This window comes from Phalacrocorax carbo, chromosome Z, assembly GCF_963921805.1.
Source record: "Phalacrocorax carbo chromosome Z, bPhaCar2.1, whole genome shotgun sequence".
Lineage (NCBI taxonomy): Eukaryota > Metazoa > Chordata > Aves > Suliformes > Phalacrocoracidae > Phalacrocorax > Phalacrocorax carbo.
In genome coordinates, this window is record NC_087548.1 from 42913499 (window position 1) to 42934520 (window position 21022).

General features: G+C 37.8%; 1 protein-coding gene across 10 annotated transcripts in view; it reads right to left on the reverse strand.

The window, feature by feature from the left end:
- LOC104046888 (TLE family member 1, transcriptional corepressor) overlaps window positions 1–21022 on the reverse strand; it is a 76283-nt gene that overhangs the window by 15345 nt on the left and 39916 nt on the right. For 7 of the 10 annotated variants that reach the window (XM_064439009.1, XM_064439011.1, XM_064439010.1 and 4 more), the window contains 7 exons: window positions 17254–17458; window positions 16510–16526; window positions 8141–8257; window positions 5008–5061; window positions 3315–3467; window positions 1764–1908; window positions 854–1044 (listed from right to left, as the gene is read on the reverse strand). In XM_064439009.1, coding sequence (XP_064295079.1) covers window positions 854–1044; window positions 1764–1908; window positions 3315–3467; window positions 5008–5061; window positions 8141–8257; window positions 16510–16526; window positions 17254–17458 — 882 coding nt within the window. The remainder of the gene's footprint in view (window positions 1–853; window positions 1045–1763; window positions 1909–3314; window positions 3468–5007; window positions 5062–8140; window positions 8258–16509; window positions 16527–17253; window positions 17459–21022) is intronic. The other 3 variants (XM_064439012.1, XM_064439008.1, XM_064439005.1) reach the window with 2 other exon arrangements.

Here is a 21022-nt window from a genome sequence, read left to right on the forward strand (position 1 = left end):
TAAATACGTAGATCAAATAATCCAAACAGAAATTCTGGACCAAAGAGACTTAGTATTTCTTCTAAACACTATACCTGAATTAAAATTCTTACTCCTTTAAGGAGTACATACGCTATTTAGAATTTCCAAATTTTCACATAAAAGCCCTGTTTACCTGTCTGAAAAAAGTAGCCATATCTACAGTGATAAGAAAATTACAAGCTTAAGTCCAATCTTGCAAATTTACAAGTAGGTAAGTTTGTCTATGCATAAAGCTCCCATCAAGTTCATGTTTGCAGAATGAGGCCCCTAGATTATTCTGCTTGACAGTAGCTATAACTACTATGCTCTATTTACTTACTACACCCGCAAAAGCAACTATTCTTAACACACCTTATCACAGAGCTCCGACATATGTACCAACCAACTTCTCATGTTGATTTCCACAAAAATCAAAATACAGGGACAGAGACTTAGACAAAAAGACTTCTACATGCTTTAAGATTAATTTGTTGCATCTGTATGAAAGACAAATCTGGTTCAGCAGGAGAAAAGCAGATGTCCACAGCACCAATGAAATACTTTGTAGCTACCAAAACTGCCTCTTCATTTAAACAACAAAATAATTTTTGGCATCTATTAATCAGTCAAAACACTGAAGAAAAAAGGAAATGTACATAAATACACCCAGATTCTTTGTCTTCAAGGTGCAAATTTGTTTCTCCAGCCACACAGAAAAGTGAAACACACACCGACGCTCTCAAGCCTCTGGCACTTTAGAACGTGGGAATTTGACAGTGCTAAGTGAAGCATGTAGCTCTTCCCAGAGAACCACAACTCACATGACTCAGATTGCATGCAATGTATGGCCTACCATAGGAGATCTTCCATAGGCAACCACAGCAGCTGCAGCAGCAGCAGCACTCATCTGAGGTGACATATTGTGCAGACTGGCATAGGCTGCCCCTGGACTGGTTAACTCTCCATTCATGCCAGTATGAGGTACCATTCCAAATGGAGCAGGGTATGGTCCTGGTACTGCCAATGGTGTCCGCAAACCTGCAGCTATGGAATAATGAAATCAAGTAGTTTTATTTATATATTCCTATACACAGGGAAGAAAACAGCCCTTCCCCCACAAACACCCAATACCTAACCTTCCCCTCTCACATGCACACACTCACACAAAATATTGCCATAATTTATCAGTACCACCACCTCTTTTCACTCAGTGCAAATAGTATCTACCGAAGTCTGAACTTGCTGATTACTTCTAACAATCTCTTCTAGCATTACCTGTTTCCATTTCTGTAATATTTCCCTGTTTACATTAATCTCGCCTTTGCCAAATTAAGCAGTAAAGCTGACAGACATGGTTTACACAGCTCATGTCTGAAGCAACTGTGCTGCACCACCCTGAATAGCAAAAGTAAACTTCTCCCTGCATTTGTCAAGATTTACACTGCAGCAAATATTAGTAGACTCAGACAAAGAGCTGGAAAAGAGACTGCATTCAGAATAAGTACCAGAAACTTCTCAGAAGTCTTTTTATATTTCATTCAGTCTCTGGATTATTTGCAAAAAAGATAAAGACCAAAGTAAACAAAGAAGGATAAGAGATAGAAAGACATTCATACTCTTAATAATCTAAACATCTGCTTCTCATCAAACCCTCTCTTGATATCACGAACGAAGCAATATATTTAGTTAACATTTGCACAGAAGTACATATGTAGAAAATGATTAATTCTGGAACCATAAAAATATGTGAGATAAAGCATTACCAGCTTGGTTAACCAGAGGGTCCATTGTTGGAGGCTTGCCAAGGCCTGGACGAAGTCCTGGAGTTGCACTAGTGCCGGGGGTTGGCACATCACTTCGAGGAGTTGGTGTGCTGGATTTCAGAACAGGCGTGCTGGCTTTTTCATGCTGGTATCATTAAACAAATTAAATGAGTATTATTTTTAATCCAGGCCATATTACACAATTTATCACAACAGCAGCTGGGATGCTGGGCACCTACTACCTAGTCCCCCAGCCAATTTTCATAAATCCACGCAATGCTGACAACATTAACTTGTGAGAGAGAAATGCTGACCTTTTTGATTGCTGCCAAAATTAAAATAAGAAAAGAAACTTAGAAAGTTATTTTTCTTTCTTCCATTGGCATAAAAAAATGCCTTAGGAAGTTTTTTTTTCAGGACAATACAGGATGCATCAACAAATTATTTTAGCCTGAAATCATTACTATTTCAATTATTATTGGACACAGCAAATCTAACTACCAAACCAAAACACTATCACTGTTGATACTACCAGAAAATTGTGACACAAAAGCTACACACAAAAGCTACAGAGAATCTGATCAAGTTATTAGTGATACTCTTTGAAGCTTTTTCCTGCAGGAAGAACTCATTTAGAATAGCTTAACAAAAGCCTGGAGAACTTCTTAGTGACTATATACAGACTATGTTAAACCATAAATTATTGCTCCAGACAAAAACATTGCTTAAGCAACCCTTCTAGTTTGTAATGAATTTGCAACTCATTTGACATAAATGTAGGAAATACAAAAAAAATAAGTGAAGTAGTAAATGTTCCTGAGGAGGAAAGCCAAATAACAATTTAAAGGTCTGGTCTATTGCAGCTTCAAATGTTTAGAGTCATGTACTTTCTGCGACAAGTAGTTGCAGGAGAATGGAGAGTCAAGACTTTAAAACTACACTGGTTTTGGCTGGGGCAGAGTTAGTTTTCTTCATAGTAGCTAGTATGGGGCTATGTTTTGGATTTCTGCTGAAAACACTGTTAATATGCTTAGCAGTGCTTACATAGAGTCAAGGCCTTTTTTGCTTTTCACACCTCCCCGCCAGTGAGTAGGTTGGGGGTGGACAAGAAGTTGGCAGGGGGCACAGCCAGAACAGCTGACCCCAACTGACCAAAGGGATATCCCACACCATATGACGTCATGTTTGGCACAGAAAGCTGGAGCAAGAAGGAAAGGGGGGGACATTTGGAGCAACGGTGTTTGTCCTCCCACGTAACGATTACACCTGATGGAGCCCTGCTTTCCTGGAGCTGGCTGAACACCTGCCTGCCCACGGGAAGCAGTGCAGTGAGTGAATTCCATGTTTTGCTTTGCTTGCATGCATGGCTTTTGCTTTACCTCTTAAACTGTCTTCATCTCAACCCATGAGTTTTCTCACTTTTACCCTTCTGATTCTCTCCCCCATCCTGCCAACAGAGAGTGAGCAAGTGGCTGTGTGGTGCTTCCTTGCCAGCTGGTGTTAAACCACTACAAGAACGAACATTTAGCTGGAAAACAGACTGCTACCCACCAGACCCATTTCTTTGGATTTCAGGGAAGTAGAACTTCCTGAAGAGGCTGTAGATGCTGGACTGCTAGAGGCATCTTTCTTCAGCAGACGGGTTTTATCTATACCATTTTCACGTGGTGAATGAGTGGGAGTTGCCCTTGGAGATGAGGGGTCCTAAAACAATGGGAATGGAATAACAGCACAGAACTGTGTTATGAGTTGATACACGAACACCACTAAGGAATCTACGGCAAAAAAACAACCTACAAGAACTTAAGCAGTAAGTTCAAATGACAAGATGTTTTGTTATCTCTACAGAAAAAATACCTGAAATCCCTTCATCAGTTTAGAAACATAAGTTCATATAGTAAGCAATCTGGTTTTATTTTACACAACATGTAATCATAAAATATTTCCAAGCATAGAGCTTGTAATTTAAGTGTACCTAAATATACAATGCACGACTTACACTAAGGCAAATGCACACAATGTGTGGTAAGAGCAAGAAAGAACAACAGTAACTGCAGTAAATTTACACTGTTTTCCATACAAGTTGTGCACGCACTGCTAGTGACAGAAAACATTTCAATAATCTCTTTTAGGCCATACAAACCTTGCTCATCTCCGTTTTCAGAAGAAGAGATAAAGGAACATGTTTATATGCCATAATATCTGTCGCTTCTTTCTAAATACCATTTGCAATTCCCTTGCTTTTAAATCTACAAGAAAAACTGAAATCATCTCTCAGGTGATTATCTTTCTTCCAGAGGCACTCTCTGCATTTACTTTAACCTGAAATAGCCAGCCCAGCAAGCTACAATGCCATGAGAGCTCTGCAGGTTCTCCATGCTCCTTTGGCTCATGAGAAGAGCAGCAGGGAGGAAGTAGTCCTCACAAGAGGGCACCATGTCTACTGATGAATTATTGAGCAGTTTCATTATAAACAGGGCTTCTGAAAGGTTTACCACAATCCCTAGTTGGATACCCATATTTCTCCTTGGCTGACATAATTTGGGCACTTGGAGCTACTGAAGAGACAACTTTTCTGTCAGCTTCTCTCCCTGTGCTTTTCACAGAGCAGAACCACCTTGCTACCATATTCAGGCTTCCTAAATCTCTTTGTTGTATGAAATAAAGGATGAAGGGAAGGCCCACCTGTTCACCTTGATGCCACCGCCAAATCTCTGCCCTTAAAAAAAAAAGTGGCTACAACATCTGGTGAATTTTGTGAACTGACTTCCTTTCTGACTTCAGCTGACGTCATTCAAAAAAAAAAACAGTTCTGGAAAATGCTGTCTTTCATGTAGGATGTTAAAATACTAGTAATTTTTAAGGTACCAAAAATGTTTTTAGTAATACTCCTACTATTAAATACAAGGTTAGGTATTGCCTTCCTTTTTAATTTGAAGACAGTGGTTTGAAAACCTCATCCCTCCACCTGCGTCTCACCACAACTCTCTCCACTACAAAGCAGCTATGAAGAGTCAGAACATAACTGCAGAGGGAACAGACCTGGACAAAGCAGCAGAAGGAAAACCCAAGAAAGCAACCAGATAAAGCTCAGAGGAAGACAAAGTAACTGCAGTGCTAACGAAAAGTTGCTGTGAATATTTTAACATATCCACACAGAGGATTCTTTTTCTTCTAACATCCAACCATACTTTTCCGTTAGCCTTTGGGCAAATGTCAAGACTACAAAAATGAAAAAAGTTACCTCATTGGATACATCTACAACCAAGTTATCGTCACTCTTGTCCCCATCACTGTCCTATTAAAAATAAATAAATATAGTTTTCATTTCAATTAGTACATTAAGAGCCCAGAAAGACTACACATCTACTCAGACATTTTGGGTTTTTTCCTAAACAAAAAGCAAACAGCAAACAGCAAAGGCAGCCTTTCATTAAGTTATTAGCAACAGGAAAAACAATGAAAACAGGAACATAACACCTTATTTCTGCTTCAATAATAAGACCCAAATAAGGTAGGACTAGTTGAAAGGTGGTGGTCTCACCATCAGTGCAAGACGGTCCAAAACCCTTCCTTATTATTATCATAAACAGTGTTATCACTACTCCTAAAAGAAACTCATTCTGTTCATATGCTAATCTTATGTGTTAATCTTTTGGAAATTACTGCTTGTGCATACCTAAAAAAAAACCCAAGAGATCTCAGAAAAATGGACCTTTTTGGCATTTGTTTGATGAATCAACTTCCTCAGAATGATAGGACTTTTTTTCCTTTTCTAGAAAGGAAAGTTTTCAAATTGAAACTCTGGGGAAGAAAAAGCTTCAGAAATGCCAAGGCATTTCAACATTTCTGCCTCACAAAACCAAAATACTCTGACATTCCTAAACACAAATGTTTTGTTGTGGCTTATCAGGCTGCATTTTGACCATTTCACATAAATCCGCGTTCACGTGATTTGCTCTAGTGCCTCATAACAGCTGTTTCTCAAGTACCTCCTGGTCCCTATCTCCAAAATGGGCTGGGACGCCCCAGTAGGCACATTCTATGATACACAGTGGTCCACAGTGCACCATGGTCGTTCAAAAAGAAGGTGAGCCTTGACCCAAAACCAAACAAAATAAAACCAAGTGAGCAACAAATCTCAAAATTTTTGTGTGGGGAAGTTTCAAATTTCCAATAACAATACTTTTAGTTAGAAAGTTTCTACACAAACAAATCAGACATACATAATTGCTCAAACTGTCCCCCATCTCTTGCTTTCTAAGCATCTGGGCTATCACACCTAACACTGGCAGGCAGAAAGTAAAACACCAGTTCCTTCCTCTCACTTCAGGCCATGTTTCAAACCCTTCCCCCCCCAAAAAAAACCCAAAACCCACAAAAACCCACACACCAAAATAACAAAACCCCCAACAGCTAAGTTTCAACCCTTCCCTTCTACTTTAGCGGCTGAATATTGCTCAAAGAAATACCACAAACATTAGGGACCCAAGAGTGCCATTGAAGACAGAATGGTGGCTCTGTTTGCCACTCAGGAAGCTGCCCAACCGAAGGGTGCAAAAGGAGAAGGAACAGGAAAGCTTCAGGCCCAGTTATCTGCCACCTCTTGAAACGTATGAAGCACCAGAAGGTAAGAATAGTTTAGAACACATCTGAGCATGTGGGAGCACAGTAGGTGGGACACTTGTCCACCAGAAATACCACCCCTGAGGAGGGCAAAAATAGCTGCCATGCAATGATTAAGTGCACTCCACTGACTTTCAGAAGATTCTCCTCACTAACAAACCCACAGGTTGAAACTATACAGGTCCTAACATGCCAATTAGTCAGAAGTAAAAAATAACAAAAAAATAAAATGCATTTTGGCTCTCATTTCCAAAAGCAACAATTCCTACAATTCATTTCTCTTCCTTCTGACAGAAGCAGCACTTCCTTGTCCGTACAATGGCCTCATCTAAAATAAGCTCAAACTCAGCAGCTCTGTGCAGAATCAGGGAACCTTTAGAAAGAAAGCTCTTCTTCCACATTAGAATAAATCTGGAACTTCCAAATATCCTCATTTTGCTTAATTCTTTATTTTGATGCTGCCTTTATCTGTAAAATCCATTTCAAGCCAACAGTAAACAGAACCACACATTTAAAATGTGGATTAAAACAAGCTGCTTCTGCAGTGCAATAATATCCTTTCCCTTTCTTTCTAGTAGAAATACAAGAAAACAAGCAAGTTAAGCTTTTTCTTCCTTTTTTTCTTTTTTTTAAATCAAATGTAGCTTAAGAATGCTTAATCTTTAAATATTTGAAATTAAAAATTCCCACAGAATATCAAACCCTCAAAGTTGAGGGAGTTACATAGGGAAGTTTTCCAAACCCTTCTGCAATCAAAACAAGATTATTACAAAGTGGTGGAAATACAACTGGCAAAACTGTTACAGTACTACAACACCACAAAGTACAGAAAGGGGAAAGTAACCCCATCTACTGGCAGTAGCTCCAAGGATACCCAAATAGCTGCTCAGAGATATTTTGGGTTCAGGTGGAGATATTACCCTATCAAATACTGAGGAAATAAAATGGCACCTGATTTTCTCCAGGGTTTCAATAACCAGGAAATAATGAGCGATTGGATTCATATAAACCAGACAATTTGCCACATTATTGCTATGTCAAAGAATAATATCTTTTGTTAGATTTAAGTTGTGCTTTTCAGTACTCTTTCATACCAGTCCTAGTCTCTAAAGACTGTTCAAGTACCATCCTGTGATTTCACTGAGCATTTAGACTTGAAGTTGAAAGGCTATGTGAAGTTCACATAAGCCACACTGTTGTGGCTGAAGCATCTCTTCAAAATCAAACAACAAGCTAGTCAAAAATGCAGAACACAAGATGTGAAGTTTTTATATTTTAATTTGCTTTCTGCTAAAACTGCCATATCAACCAAAAGCAAACTTCAGTAAGTTGTTACAGCCTCATAAGATAATGCAATTTGCAATGGTAAATATTAGTCAACATGGTAAATAGAAAAACATATATCAGGAAAACATACTAAAACCCCCACAAAACAACAAAATCCTCCATTTCAAACCTGCAAGTTTTAGAGCAGTCCAGAAAGGATCTCTTGCTCAAACTCCTGAGAAATGCCACAGAAGGCTTGTGAATCCCAAACAGCTACTCCTGGCTCATTATTCCCTGTTGAGGAGTATTACTTGACAATAGGCCGAACTATTGAGTCACTAGTCTTCCCACAACATGAATAATGGTCTCTGTACTACATCAGCTACAGGGAACACATTGCCTTGTTCTTCACAGCTCTTTTACTCCTCATACAAGCGCAGTATGTGCAAATAAATTAATCATTTCTTTGACACAGATTTGCTTACATAGTGGCTGGAATCCTTATCATCCACCTTTCTCTTTTTGATGTCATTGGTATATTCAGGGCCATTTCTGCGTTTATCTGTGCTTCGCATACTGTCCGGGACCAACAGAGAATTACTCTGTAAAGACAAAAAAACAAGGTCAATCAAAAATTCCTTTCAAGATTCCTTCATATATGCTTTAAAACTCAAATTGGGTGTGATAGATGCTTTAGAAACGTGATAGCCACGTAGTCTTTCATTCCATTTAATTCAACTCAAAGTCCTCCAGGCAAACAAGTACAGCTTCATGCATTCTAAGAAGCTTGGCTTTTCATTGTTCAATTTATCAAAAGTTTAGTTCACTTGTCAGTCACCATCTATTTAACTAATTAATTCAACTGAATTTATTGTTTAGGAAAAGCACACTTGCTGTTTATTCATGAGCAGGTAACAGATTTTTTAAAAATTTTTTTTAATATGCAGATCCCATATAATAAGAGACTTAGTAAATATAATCTGACTGGTTGCTCAATTCTAGACCATCATAAATAGATGAGACCTGCACGCATGAACAGATATACAGCACCTTCTCTTTAACTCTTAAAATAACAAATATTTACTAAATAAGGTTATGCAGTAATCATCCAATTGGATGCCTTCAACAAATGTATTGCAAACAAAGATCAAATATTTTTACTTCCAGAATGATGTTCACTACTAGTGTGAAATTAAGGCTAAAGTTGTTTAATCAGACTTGATCTGAAAAACTGAGGCTAACACACAAACACAAAAGACAAAAGCAAAGACTAATCTTTTCCTCAAACTACATGGACTGCTTTCATTCATGCTAAGTTATGCTAAGTACAAACTGTTGACCCAAAGAGAAAGGCATTTTAGACATTTTTCAGTCACATGACAATTTGACATGCCTGCGATTCCCATCCCCATCTCCGTTCCAGCTAAAGCATTAAAAACGTGTTACAATGAGTTCTTTTAAGTGCAGGATTAGCATATGCAAGAGAGCAATTTGTTCAGTGATGTGTTAATGCTGTGAACAATACTGAATGAGTTGAGAAAAAAAAATCTTCTTTCACAAAGACCTGGTAAGCCTAGTTCCTAAAAGCCAAGTACATGCTTACATAAATAAATATATGCCCACATAAATATCTAAGTAAATATGTATTTACATGCATACGCTTATCTCTCACAAGAGGAAAGCCTAATACTGACAGTCCTCAAAGGAAATACTTACATCTGCCCAAGAGCCAGAGATACTTACTCTTAACATATCATAAGCACATACTAATAGCCAGTGAACTGTGCACTGAAAGGCTTCCCCTTTAAAACCTGAGGACACCACGGTAGTTTTGCTCAGACATTAGTGTTTAGTCCCAAAGAGAAGGAAAACAAAACAGGGTACATAAGGCAATCTGAATCCTCTTTCTCCTAACTTCAGAAGCTGCACTTTAAAGCCAACTCTAAGCTCTTTTATTCATGACTATTCAAGCTAAACAAATGCCAAGGGGCTTACATAAAGCATATAGGAGGGTCTAATGAAATTCAGTCTAAAGCAGCTCAAAATAATGTCTTTACCACAATGTTTTGCAGCTAAAAGGTGGGCTTGTTGGATCACTGAACTAATTGCCTTGACAAATACAGTCTGAATTTAACCTCTTATCTCCTCCCAGAAGCACACAAACTCAGGGATTCACTAGTTTGAAAAACATTAAAAGCCATCTTCTTTATTTTAATACTGAATCCATCGTGTCTGTAGCAGTAGAAATATCTTAAGGAGCAAGCTGTCAATTCAAACAGATTTGAGTACTGCACATGTCTTTTCTAAAGTAGGAAGTCTTTTAGTTGAATACTTTGATGAACAGAAATAATTTTTTAAAAAATCTATTTTACTACTGAAGAGCTTAGAATAAAGCAATGAAGGCAAACATAGTAAAGTTAATACATGCAGCTTCTCATTTAAATTGCCAGAAATAGGGTGAATAACAGAAAGGTGGCAAAGGGGCAGCAGCTGGGAAAAAATTAACCACCCTACTATTTGAAGTTACTGCACAGAAGTGTAGGGAGCAGCTTGCAAATTTTGGCATCAAATATGTGTAACTACAACGGCTGATATTTTTTTCTGTTTTAATGCAAAATCTTCCTAGACAACGCTGATAATATTCTCTACAGTTTTTCTTGTAGAATTTCAATACTGTGAAATATACCTAGGAACTCCTAGGTTTATCTAGCTCCCACTGTCCTAAATGCCAAAGATTATTGGATTTGATTTTCCCTCAAAAGACTGATGGCTTACTTATCACGAAAAATATATAATTATAACAACAATCTACAGTCCTAAGGAGCCTGTTCTGCAAAATGCCTCCCCTACAGTCATATCTACACTGCCTTTCTCTAACTTACCACATTCGTTTAAAGCACTGTTCTCTGGAATCAGAGCATCCACGCTAGGGGCTGTTGTAGAGCAGCTTATTCACAATAGCTATACTGCCAATTGCAAATAAGGTCATGCTGTTACTCTGGCAAAATTTATGAATAAACTCAATAATTCAAAAGTTACTGTTTTGTTTCCCTTAGCAGTACAAGGAAGTTCTAACAATTGTGACTCAAATCAGGTAAAGTATAATTTTCAATGAAAAAAGAGCTTGCTACTGTAACCTACTACCATAATTCAAACGACCAGTTGTGTAATATTTCATTCAACTATATGAAAATATACATCTTTTTAAGTAGTGCATATGGTAGATCCAGAACACTAAAGTAACACAGGAAATAAATGAAAATACAAACAAGAACTGGGAAAGAGACGATCATAAGTCTTCAGCTATAGACATCTCTTACCACTGTAACATTAAGGTTCAGGGAACAGTGAGGATAGCTCACTAAAAGCCACCTTTCCTCATTTCAGCCCTGGTGGAGTTTATATTTGCTATATGTTCACTATTGAGCATAGGACCAGCTAGGAGACAGCAGCAACAACTTCACAATGATAGAGTTCTTATTTTCTCTTTAAAGAAAAAAAAAAATCTGTTTAGTTCTTCTACCAAGCCTACTAAGTTCTGACTTATTTTCAAAAGTAGGACAAGCATTTTTTTTTTAGCTATAATATTTACATTATTTTTAACAATATTACAGAAATATTCAGTTGAGATCGGTCTTCAATAATAATTGGTTTGCACAAAAAGATCAAAAAGATACATACAAGCATAGTTGATTTCCTAAAGAGAAACTGCATGACACCAGTTTTCGTTTTGCCTTAATTTCAAGACTAGACACATGATTGAGGATAATCCCTGCTTTCATACTAGAAGTTCAATTTATTAGGGATTACCAGTGTAACATCTGTAAATCATGAATCTCAGATCAGAACAAACGGTCAAAATCAATTTTATGTATTTCTTTTTCTTCTGATAATTCAGAATTTATTCACATGAATCCCTTTTCTTCCATAAGTCCCAAAAGAAGAAAAAGAAGCCTAATGTAGCACCGCTTGCTGTCTGTCACTAGACTGCATAAGGGCTGTACAACAGGCAACTTGGGATCCTAACGCAACTGTGCTGCCAGCAAAAGTTAAACACTGAAACCACTAGCAGCAAATATGAAACGAAAACCTAGTCATGACGCACAGAGAGAATGCAGGTTCCCTATTACCAGTATAATCCACACTATTCAAATGCACTTCTCTGACTGCCTTGCCATTCCCCATAGGAACTACTTCCAAACCGCAAGTAAGCATGCCAGAGGTACGGGCTGAGAGCCCACAGTCTCTCATTTAGTCCCCGTTACAATACAGCACAGACAACTCACTAGAACATGCAGGACTGACAATTAACTTCATGCTGATCATTACAGCAATTAAATAACAGTATTTACATCACATCTGTGCTCACAGTTCAACTACACCTGGTCCCAGTTAAGATCTCTAGTGCAGTGCAGGCCTCCTTATCACTCCCACTCCCCTTTCCCCCAAAGGCACACACACACATACTTGCTCTGTGCTTGGCCATTCACTGACTCACAGTACATCCAAACCAACTGCACCCACCTGCCATTACTACCAGTTATTACAGCTGGCAACTTGCACTTGCCCATATCACCAAGCAGGGCCACTGTGTTGACTTAACCACTATGCTGGCACCACAAACAAGTGCTATCTACAGATATCCATATGTAGATGGAAACAAATGCAATCCTTTGTTGGGTAGGCAAAACAGGATCACGTCTAACATCTACAAACAAAACATCAGCCGCTCAGCAGTCCCACTGCTCATTGTCAGACTCGCTGATAGGAATATGGTGGGCACTGGAGTAGGGACTAGTGCTTAACCAAGGCACAAGATTGCACTCAAAGTTATTTCACTCAAGAATCATTAACTTCCATTTGCTGAAAATTATTCTTGCAAACACACATGTCAACAACCCAAAAATGTACTTATAAAGTTTAGGTTTTGTTTTAAATTACTGGTGATGGAAAGCTACTGACTTCTCTCTCTTTTTGCCCCCCATTTTAAGGTATATTTAGACTAGGATGTTCATATTAGAAACAAGGAGATCTGGAAGCCTAAATGGATTTGAACCACTCAATATTGATCCAATAATTGGGAGATATTAACAGAGGATAAGGCTTCTGTTGATTTCAGTATTTTCTAGCTAATGTTTCTCAGAATCAGGTTATCCATAAAAATTTATACCAGACCACCCCCTAAACCTTTTGCCCTTCATCATCAGCCTCACACTGCTTTGTATCAGCAATAAACTAAACTGCAAAGCAGCATCCCACAGTTTTTCGGTGTGAGCAACTCCTGCTGAACCTAATTTGTGGCTTGCATCCATAAAGACTAAGATTTGACTTATTTTTAAGTTGAGACAAAGCCAATAAAAATAAAAGATATAATCGATTAAAGAAATTAAACTTTTTCGATTACAAGCTATATAATGGAAAATAATACCTTCTTCACAAAGGACAAGAAGCATTCACATGCTACACTGAACAGTGCCCTACTTTTTCATGTAACTCCTACAATTCCCCCTCCCTCCCCCCCATTTAAAAGAATTAAAACACAAAAACATGTTGCATATAATATCAACCAAAAAGTAGCATACAGTTGTGCATGCCCCCTTCCTCCAAGACTGGGAGGGGAAGAATAGGTCAGACAGCTAAGGATACAGAATACTTCTGCTGTAAGAAAGGAGCATTTGCTTTACAAAACAATAGCAACATTTACACTTAACAGTGGAGGCAAAAAAAGTTTTTTGGAAAATTTACGAGTACTTCCTAAGCCTTAGCAAACAAGCTCAACGTTTTTCATGAGGAAAAAAGATAAACACCAACCTTAATGTAAACTCCAAGCACATAATGAAGCCAGATTCACTGTCTACAAATTAGTATTGATACAATAGAGCACTTCAGAGCATTTGCATTTCTATGCTGTCCAAAGACAGTGGGAAGACAAGTGATAAATGAACATCTAGGATGAGTTTGAAAATGTTGCCAGTATGTTCCCTGAGAAAAAAATGTGGACAAAGTTCTTTCATATTGATGTCTCCCCAAATTTTATTAAGCTTCAGTTGCAAAACTTCCTCACTTTGCCTGGCTTCATTACCTGCAGCCAGACTGCGTCACAATAGTAGGGATGCCTGCATTCCCACAATAACAGGACCCAATTTTGGATGGTTAGAGCTACATTAGCCAAAAACAACCTGCCGTTACCTATGTAGTCCTATAACTTAGTTCCAACCAAATAGCTTTAGCAGTTCATGTATGAAGTACACTATTACTACAACTTAAATATTATGTCACAAGTATGCATTTACAAAGAACTTCCTTTCATTTTACTTCCTGAAACTTTAAGTAATATAAAAAGGAATTATATAGCCCTTGACATTTAGATATAGCAGAAGTAGGCAAAATGGACACTGATCACAATCAAGGATAATGAAATTACTACATCTTTATATTCCTTTATAAATAAATACATAAATCTCGCTGCATTGTGAAGTATTTCTAACCATACAGTACATGAAAGCTTGTAACACCTTATTTGCCTATGGAGACTTCCAAAAAATAAAACCAGATCTCATTCAGAAATGAATATGCTCAAATAATATGTTACAATATGCAAAGTTATGTTAAAAAAATCAATTCAAAAACCAAATAGGCAAGCGCTAAATTGTAATCTTTCAACCTTGCACATTTAAAGCTGTCAGCTTCTACTGATAATACCGGAAGGTCACACTAGACATATTTGATGGAAATCATACTGTAGAACTGCACAGTAATACCAAATATCATGATTAATTTAGGTAGCTAGCAGACAGCATGGGTTTTGGTGTCTTGGATGATGAAAGCCAGCCTTTGTCATGATTTCTGGCAGCACTATTACACTTAAAATGTTACTCTGAAAATCAAATTGATCTTATCTTGGTGACCTAGATATTAAAGTAATTTGCAAAATAAGAGCCTACTGCTCAGCTGGAACCGCACATAATAATTAGGCAGACCTGTTGGTATGCCTTGTGTACTTGTGACCAGTTTCTATATTATCCTTAAAAATGTATTTTAAATTTAAAATAATTCCATTAAAAATACAAGAGTTAGAAGTTCAAAGAGCAAATTATTCCCAGCTGATCATTTTAGCCACAATTTGAACTTTACTATCACTTGAAATATGATTCTTTTGTTGAACGTAACATTTACTGTTAAGCCAAGATTCTAATGCAATGCTGTATTCAACAAATTTTAAGTTCAAGTTTAAGTTTACCTGTATTCAGCTATTGAAGTTTAATTTAACTATTAAGTGTTTTCCTCCACAGGGAGGAAAGAAGCTATGACCAGGTAGTAACCTGAGCTCCATATCTCCATATGGCAAAGTTCCTTTATGAAATAAAACCTCGGATTGTTTAAAGGCCACTTATTGGTAAACCCAGCATAAAAAATTTCTACTATAGATAATAACCAAGCAAGCATGAGTTACACATACAGAGACAGAGGTGATAATTTTATGTACTTCAATTAAATAAAATTGACATATATAATAAACTAAGCAAGCGATATTGCAAATCTCCTACAACACAATAGCAGAGTTTAATTTTTGACAGTTCTCAGCTATAAGATGAATTCAGAGTCTGAATTTCACATCACAGTGAAGCATCCGATTTTAAACTCAAAAACCCTTCAGTCAAGTACATGACAGACAGGGCAGGGGAGGATGGGAAGAGAGCAAGAACAGGAACTATAACAACCAAAACACAAAGCTATCATTCTCATATGTGCATGTGTGCGTGCACACGGACACAGACAGTGACACTGCAAACCTCCTTCCTTAGCTCTTAAGAAAAGTTGTAGAGAATCCTGCGCTTGACTAACATCACTCAAAGAAATATGTCCCATTCAAAGAAATATGTCCTTAATAAGGCCAAGGCTTCAAGAAAACCCAGCTTAAAATGATTTCCACAGTTGCACTGTCATTAATAACATCAACCAAGCTGAAATGAATGCTTCGTGCTTAGTAATCTAGAAACAAAAAAGATTGCCACAAAAGATATGCAGATAGTTTCCAGTGAATAATTGTCAAGCTCTAGTATAAAAAAAAGCAGCAATAAAAATGAAAAGTTTAGTACCATGAAGACATCTGTCAAGTAACTTTTCCTAGTTCTTGTCTTTTATAATTGAGAAAAAGAAACAAAATTGAGCCTAAATTCACCTATGACATCAACAAGCATACTAGCTTTGTTACTTTACATGAACGTTGCACGTGCCCATCTCCAACAGATTATACAGCCATATCACTCAAACCACAACACTATTAAAAAGCTGTAGCAAAGTAGTTCTTTCGCTGGTTTTTGGATAAGATTGTCTTAGACCAATTCTAGTACAGCTTATGTCTAAAGGGAAAGAAGTATTGCTATGGAAGTTTTACCTGAAGCACATTCATACAGCTTAAATAGATTCAGTTAAAGAAATTTCTAGGGCCAAAAACCATCATGACACATGAACTTTAAACTTCTCACTGGTTCTGCAACTGTAATTCCTGAAAATCCTACAGGAAAAAAAAAAATCTTAAAGCTGACTAATAATGTTATACTTTAAGCAGCAGTCAACATTGTTTGATTTGTAGCTTCCCCCCCACTCCCACTAAGCAAACTAAAGTTTAAGCTTCCCCAAAATCATCCTGCTCAGAAACAAACCTGATTCATATAGTCCTCCAAACAAATGACTTGGTTGTTCTGCATAAACCAAGAGATAACTTAACAGAAAACACGTATGCCTAGTATCATGAAGCTGACTAAAACGAAGACAAAACAGGCAAACAGTGCAAGGTCTGATTATTACATTACGTAGAAGTGGAAACATTAGCAGGAATGTCGGTACTTACTGTGCCCGGCTCTCTGTCTGCTCCCGCAGTAACCAAGAAATGCACAGACATGCCCGTTCAGACACAGAGGCAAGAACAGAAATAAAAAAGGGGGGAAAAAAAATTAGAACACAAGCCACGAACAGTTTTAAAATGGCTTTTATTTATATAAGTCATTGCACATTCCTAATACAGTGATTTCCTGAAAATTACAGTATTTCGTAAACATGATTTACAGTTTAACCATACACATGGCCTAGTTTTATTTCATGACAGAATAAATTACTTTCTTTTCAAAAATTAGTCAAGTGCAATTTTGCCCAATATTTAATTGCATACTTGAGTTTAAGCCTATGAAACAGATGCAATTCTTGTTTGAACACATTCATCTCAAAATATAACTTCCTGTTCCCCCTACCTTCCCACCCACCCACTTATTGACATTACTTCCTTTGAAAAAATTACCCATTATGCAGTTTAACAGGTTTCCACAATATGGTGCAGGCCCCTGGTGTTACAACTAAGCATTTACCAGGATGTCAAAATGCCCTGCAAACTACAGAGCAGGTGACACCTAGTGATCCCCTTTTAAAATACTGAAAAATTCCAAGCTGAATTTTGCTTCAGTGATATATATGCAGACATTTTTAAGTTTGCCAACAGTTTTTTCTCGTTCTATATAACTTGAATTCTTTAGAGATGCACAAAATTTGCAGCAATGCGCAAATTTGACAATGTCCTAATCAGGCCTGCCATGCCTCTCACCTCTGTGGTGTTCTGCATCATGATGCTTCTTGTCATCTTTTATTGCCAAGTGAGACTGCCCACCCAAAGCACTAGATAGGGCAAGAAGGCCAGCACTGCTTCCGAGTGGAGGAATTCCTGGAGGCTGAAGTCCTGATGGATGTGGTGTTAGAGGCACTGGAGGTCCATGGCCATGTGAGAGATGTTGAGCCTGCAACTGCTGCTGCTGTTCCCAGCAGTATCATCATCCCCAGAAGAACAACGCATAGCACATAGTTTGGGAAGGAGAAGGGAGAAGTTTGATTAACTGAGAGTCAACAGTGGATTTTTTTTCATGTTTTTGTTTTAAATCTAGCCTGTCCTTTTTGTCCCACTACACTATACATACTGCATTACATCATGCTGTCTGTGGACAGCTCTGCTCATGTCCCACAAACCAAAAAACTAGCTGGATACTTGTTCTGCAGCCTGAGGAACAGGTTCAACTACTGTAGGTTGTTTTGGGCAGCTACTGCCTGCCACTGAGTCATGAGTGACAAACAGCAGCAGAAGAAGGAGGCCCGAATACCTTTCCCTTTCTGTAGAGAGGAGTATTGCTGCTCTCAGAAAGAAAACAAGTTTCACTGATTTAAACTCACCCCCACCTCTTCCCCCAGTTTATAAAGAGTAAGTAGGTTTCTATTTTGAATATTAAAAACCTAAAGGACACTGCTCAATTTCATATTTAGTGTAGTTAAATTTATATTTCATTCTAGCCAAACTTTTGGAAAAAAATTATTCATGAACTAACACTGTGTTTAGGAACCAACTTTGAGCTTAAAATCCAGGTCTTCCACGTAGCATCAATGTGGTCATAGAATTCCCAAAAAGAAACACAGTTTTAATAAATTAAAATACCTCCATCTGTTTCAAAAGCAGTTTGCAAGTTCAACATCTTAATGAGTGGACATACAACCCTGTAACCAATCTGGCAAAATAACCTGTAAGCAATTTTAGAAACAGAGTCCTTATAATGGAATGACTTCCCCATAGTTTAAATATTGAGATATTTTCTAGTTAACACTGTTACAGTTTTATTAATATTTTCCAAGTTCAGCTAACCATTTAATTTGCCCAAAATGCTCAGCACAGATTTATTTAGAAAATTAGGCTTCAAAATCATCTTTAGCTGAGTCATAGCTCCCCTTGAGTCTGCTACAGGTAAACAGATTTTCTGCCTTTCCTGCTCCCTTGTGCCTGGGCATATGAACAGAAGACAGAATGAACCCCTCCACCTTGGCCACGCTCCACTATCCCTCCGCTCAAGGTTGATACCATGAAAAAAGCTAGAATAATGCCCAGTTCATGGGATCAAAGAGAAGACAGAGAAGCAAATGTCTGAACAGGATGAGCTCAGCTAGACATGAGAGTTTGACCTGGTGAATGCTAGTGGTCCTGTAGGAGCAGTCAAAATTGTTACAATACTGCTGACAGCTACTGAAATCACACCTAGACTAAACCTCACAATATGTCACAAGTTATAGCAAAATAAATCAGCTCAAAATAATCCAAAAATTTTTTTATCTGCTTTCATATGTCCCAAGACTCTTCAAGACAAACTGTCAACAATACCTGCATAACATCTACTGGCATACGAATTACTTATCTAAATAGTAATAAATTAACTACTGCACCCTACACTTCTATTTCTCATAACCCCTTCCCAAGATGTGCCTTGAACTGTTTATAAATTTATGTAGACACAAGTGACTAACACTGAAGAGCTATGGACTGGACATGCTAAATCTTTCACTTTTCTACTATCAAAACTAATGCAGCCATCATTTACTTATTTTTGATATACAAGACAAGTCTTCAAATTTACCACAATCTTTTTAGTCAATTCTGTAAAGCCACAAGTTTAGCAAATCCTTCTCACACCACGTATCAGGAATTTCTTTTCCCATGCTGCATAAAAAGCCTCACTAGTCTTCACTGTAACACATATCACTATCATTAGGCTTGCCAACCTTTCAGTATGGTGAAAAAGCAAAGTAAGAAAGAGGTACTTCTTATTCTTCTATTTTAATGTATTTACAACAACCCAAAAAGTAACATTTTGAAGGAAATATTAAGAATTATTTTTATTTTAAGTAGTTAAAGTAGTAGACCACTTTCTACAAAATCAAGAAGCTATTGCTAGCGAAACAATTTAACTAAAGAAGTATCAGCAAAGAGCACTGTAAAGTATGACAGGACTGCAGGATTTGGGGGTTTTTTGAGGTTTTGATCCAGCCTCTTAAGAGCAAGACATCTCTCTTCTCACAGACTTTATCAAGACTTCAGTAATTCCCAGCATGTTTCCTTGAATCAGGAGATAACATCATGTTTTGGCAGGCTCTCTCAGGTAAATGCTATCTTAGTTGTTCCCTTCCTGATTGACCACTTAAGCCAGGTTAGTCATCTGCATGCATCAGCGGTACTGCACTGCATTCCCCTGGCATTGGTCTTACTTACTCGAAGCTGCACTATCACACTGGATTGCCTAGTTGTGGTGTGCAATTGGCTAAGAGCACAAAGTGATTTATCCCTTCCAAAATGGTTTAGTGGAGAACAACCTCCTCCCTTCTCCAACAGTGAGCTCAAATTAGCTTCTTTTGCATGTGGGCATTGGAAGGTCAAACAGGGAAATGAAGTTAAATTGTTTCCATTCTTATCCCTATCCCATCAGAAAGTCAGTGACAATTCCCTTTATTCATGCCTCTCTTGCTTCACTTAATTAGCAAACAAGTTAACCCACATCTTTTCAGAAAGCACAGCTTAATGGCTTTAGAAATCAAACTGTTACAGACATATTACCTACAATTTCCCTGGCTCTACTTTGTAGCCTATGCACAGGGTATTTCAAAAGTCCCAGAAATGAAGAACAAATTAATCCCCTCCAAGAGGTTCTGATGCTGAAAGCATGTTATGAGGAGGGCTATGTCCTGTTCCTCTGATGGAACTGCATACGAATGGTGGGGAGCAATGCCAAGCGTGAGGTGGTTAAACAGAATACGAGAGCTGTAAGTGGAAACACGTCACTCTGCATGGCATCTTAGCAGCTTTACAAAATGGTTACTGAGGGTAGCAGAGGAAAATGGTGCCCAAAGATACTTAAATATCCAACTACAATAAACAGACTTAAGTCTGAAAACCTGATCGTGGTCTTTTAAGCCAACAAAGATATATTATGATGTAATGTTTGTTATCTGAGGCTCACTGCTGTTTTAGACTGAAGTATATTGACTAGTTCATATATTGCCTATTCGTAATAGGTTTAAAATTCTCCCTAATACATGGATAAAGATGATCCTTTCCAGAAGTTCACGCTCTTCTTACTGAAAAAACTTGAACTATTAACAGTATATTGTATTCTCTTTCTAGAAGGGGAAAAGGGAATATGTGCTGCACACAAAGGCAGAAACTAAAGACCAGGGGGGTGGATAACAGCAGCGCTCACCAGATGTACTTAGTAACTAGACGTTTGCCATAGTAGAGCCTAGAAACAATTATGTTATGCATATAATCACTTTCCCGTCACTTCAAAGACACTAATGCCTGCTCTGTCACCTTTTAAGAGCTTAGCAGCAGTGAGATATAAAACGGAATAAGTTGGCAGCAATATCATGGTCTACTAGGCATGTTCATTAGCAGTTAATTAAAAACTAGACACCTGCCATAAGAAATGCGTTCAAAAAAGGATGAGTAACAGGTCTGTCTTACTACCAATTATTATCATTACTTGCAGAGCAAGGGCTGTGTCCACTTT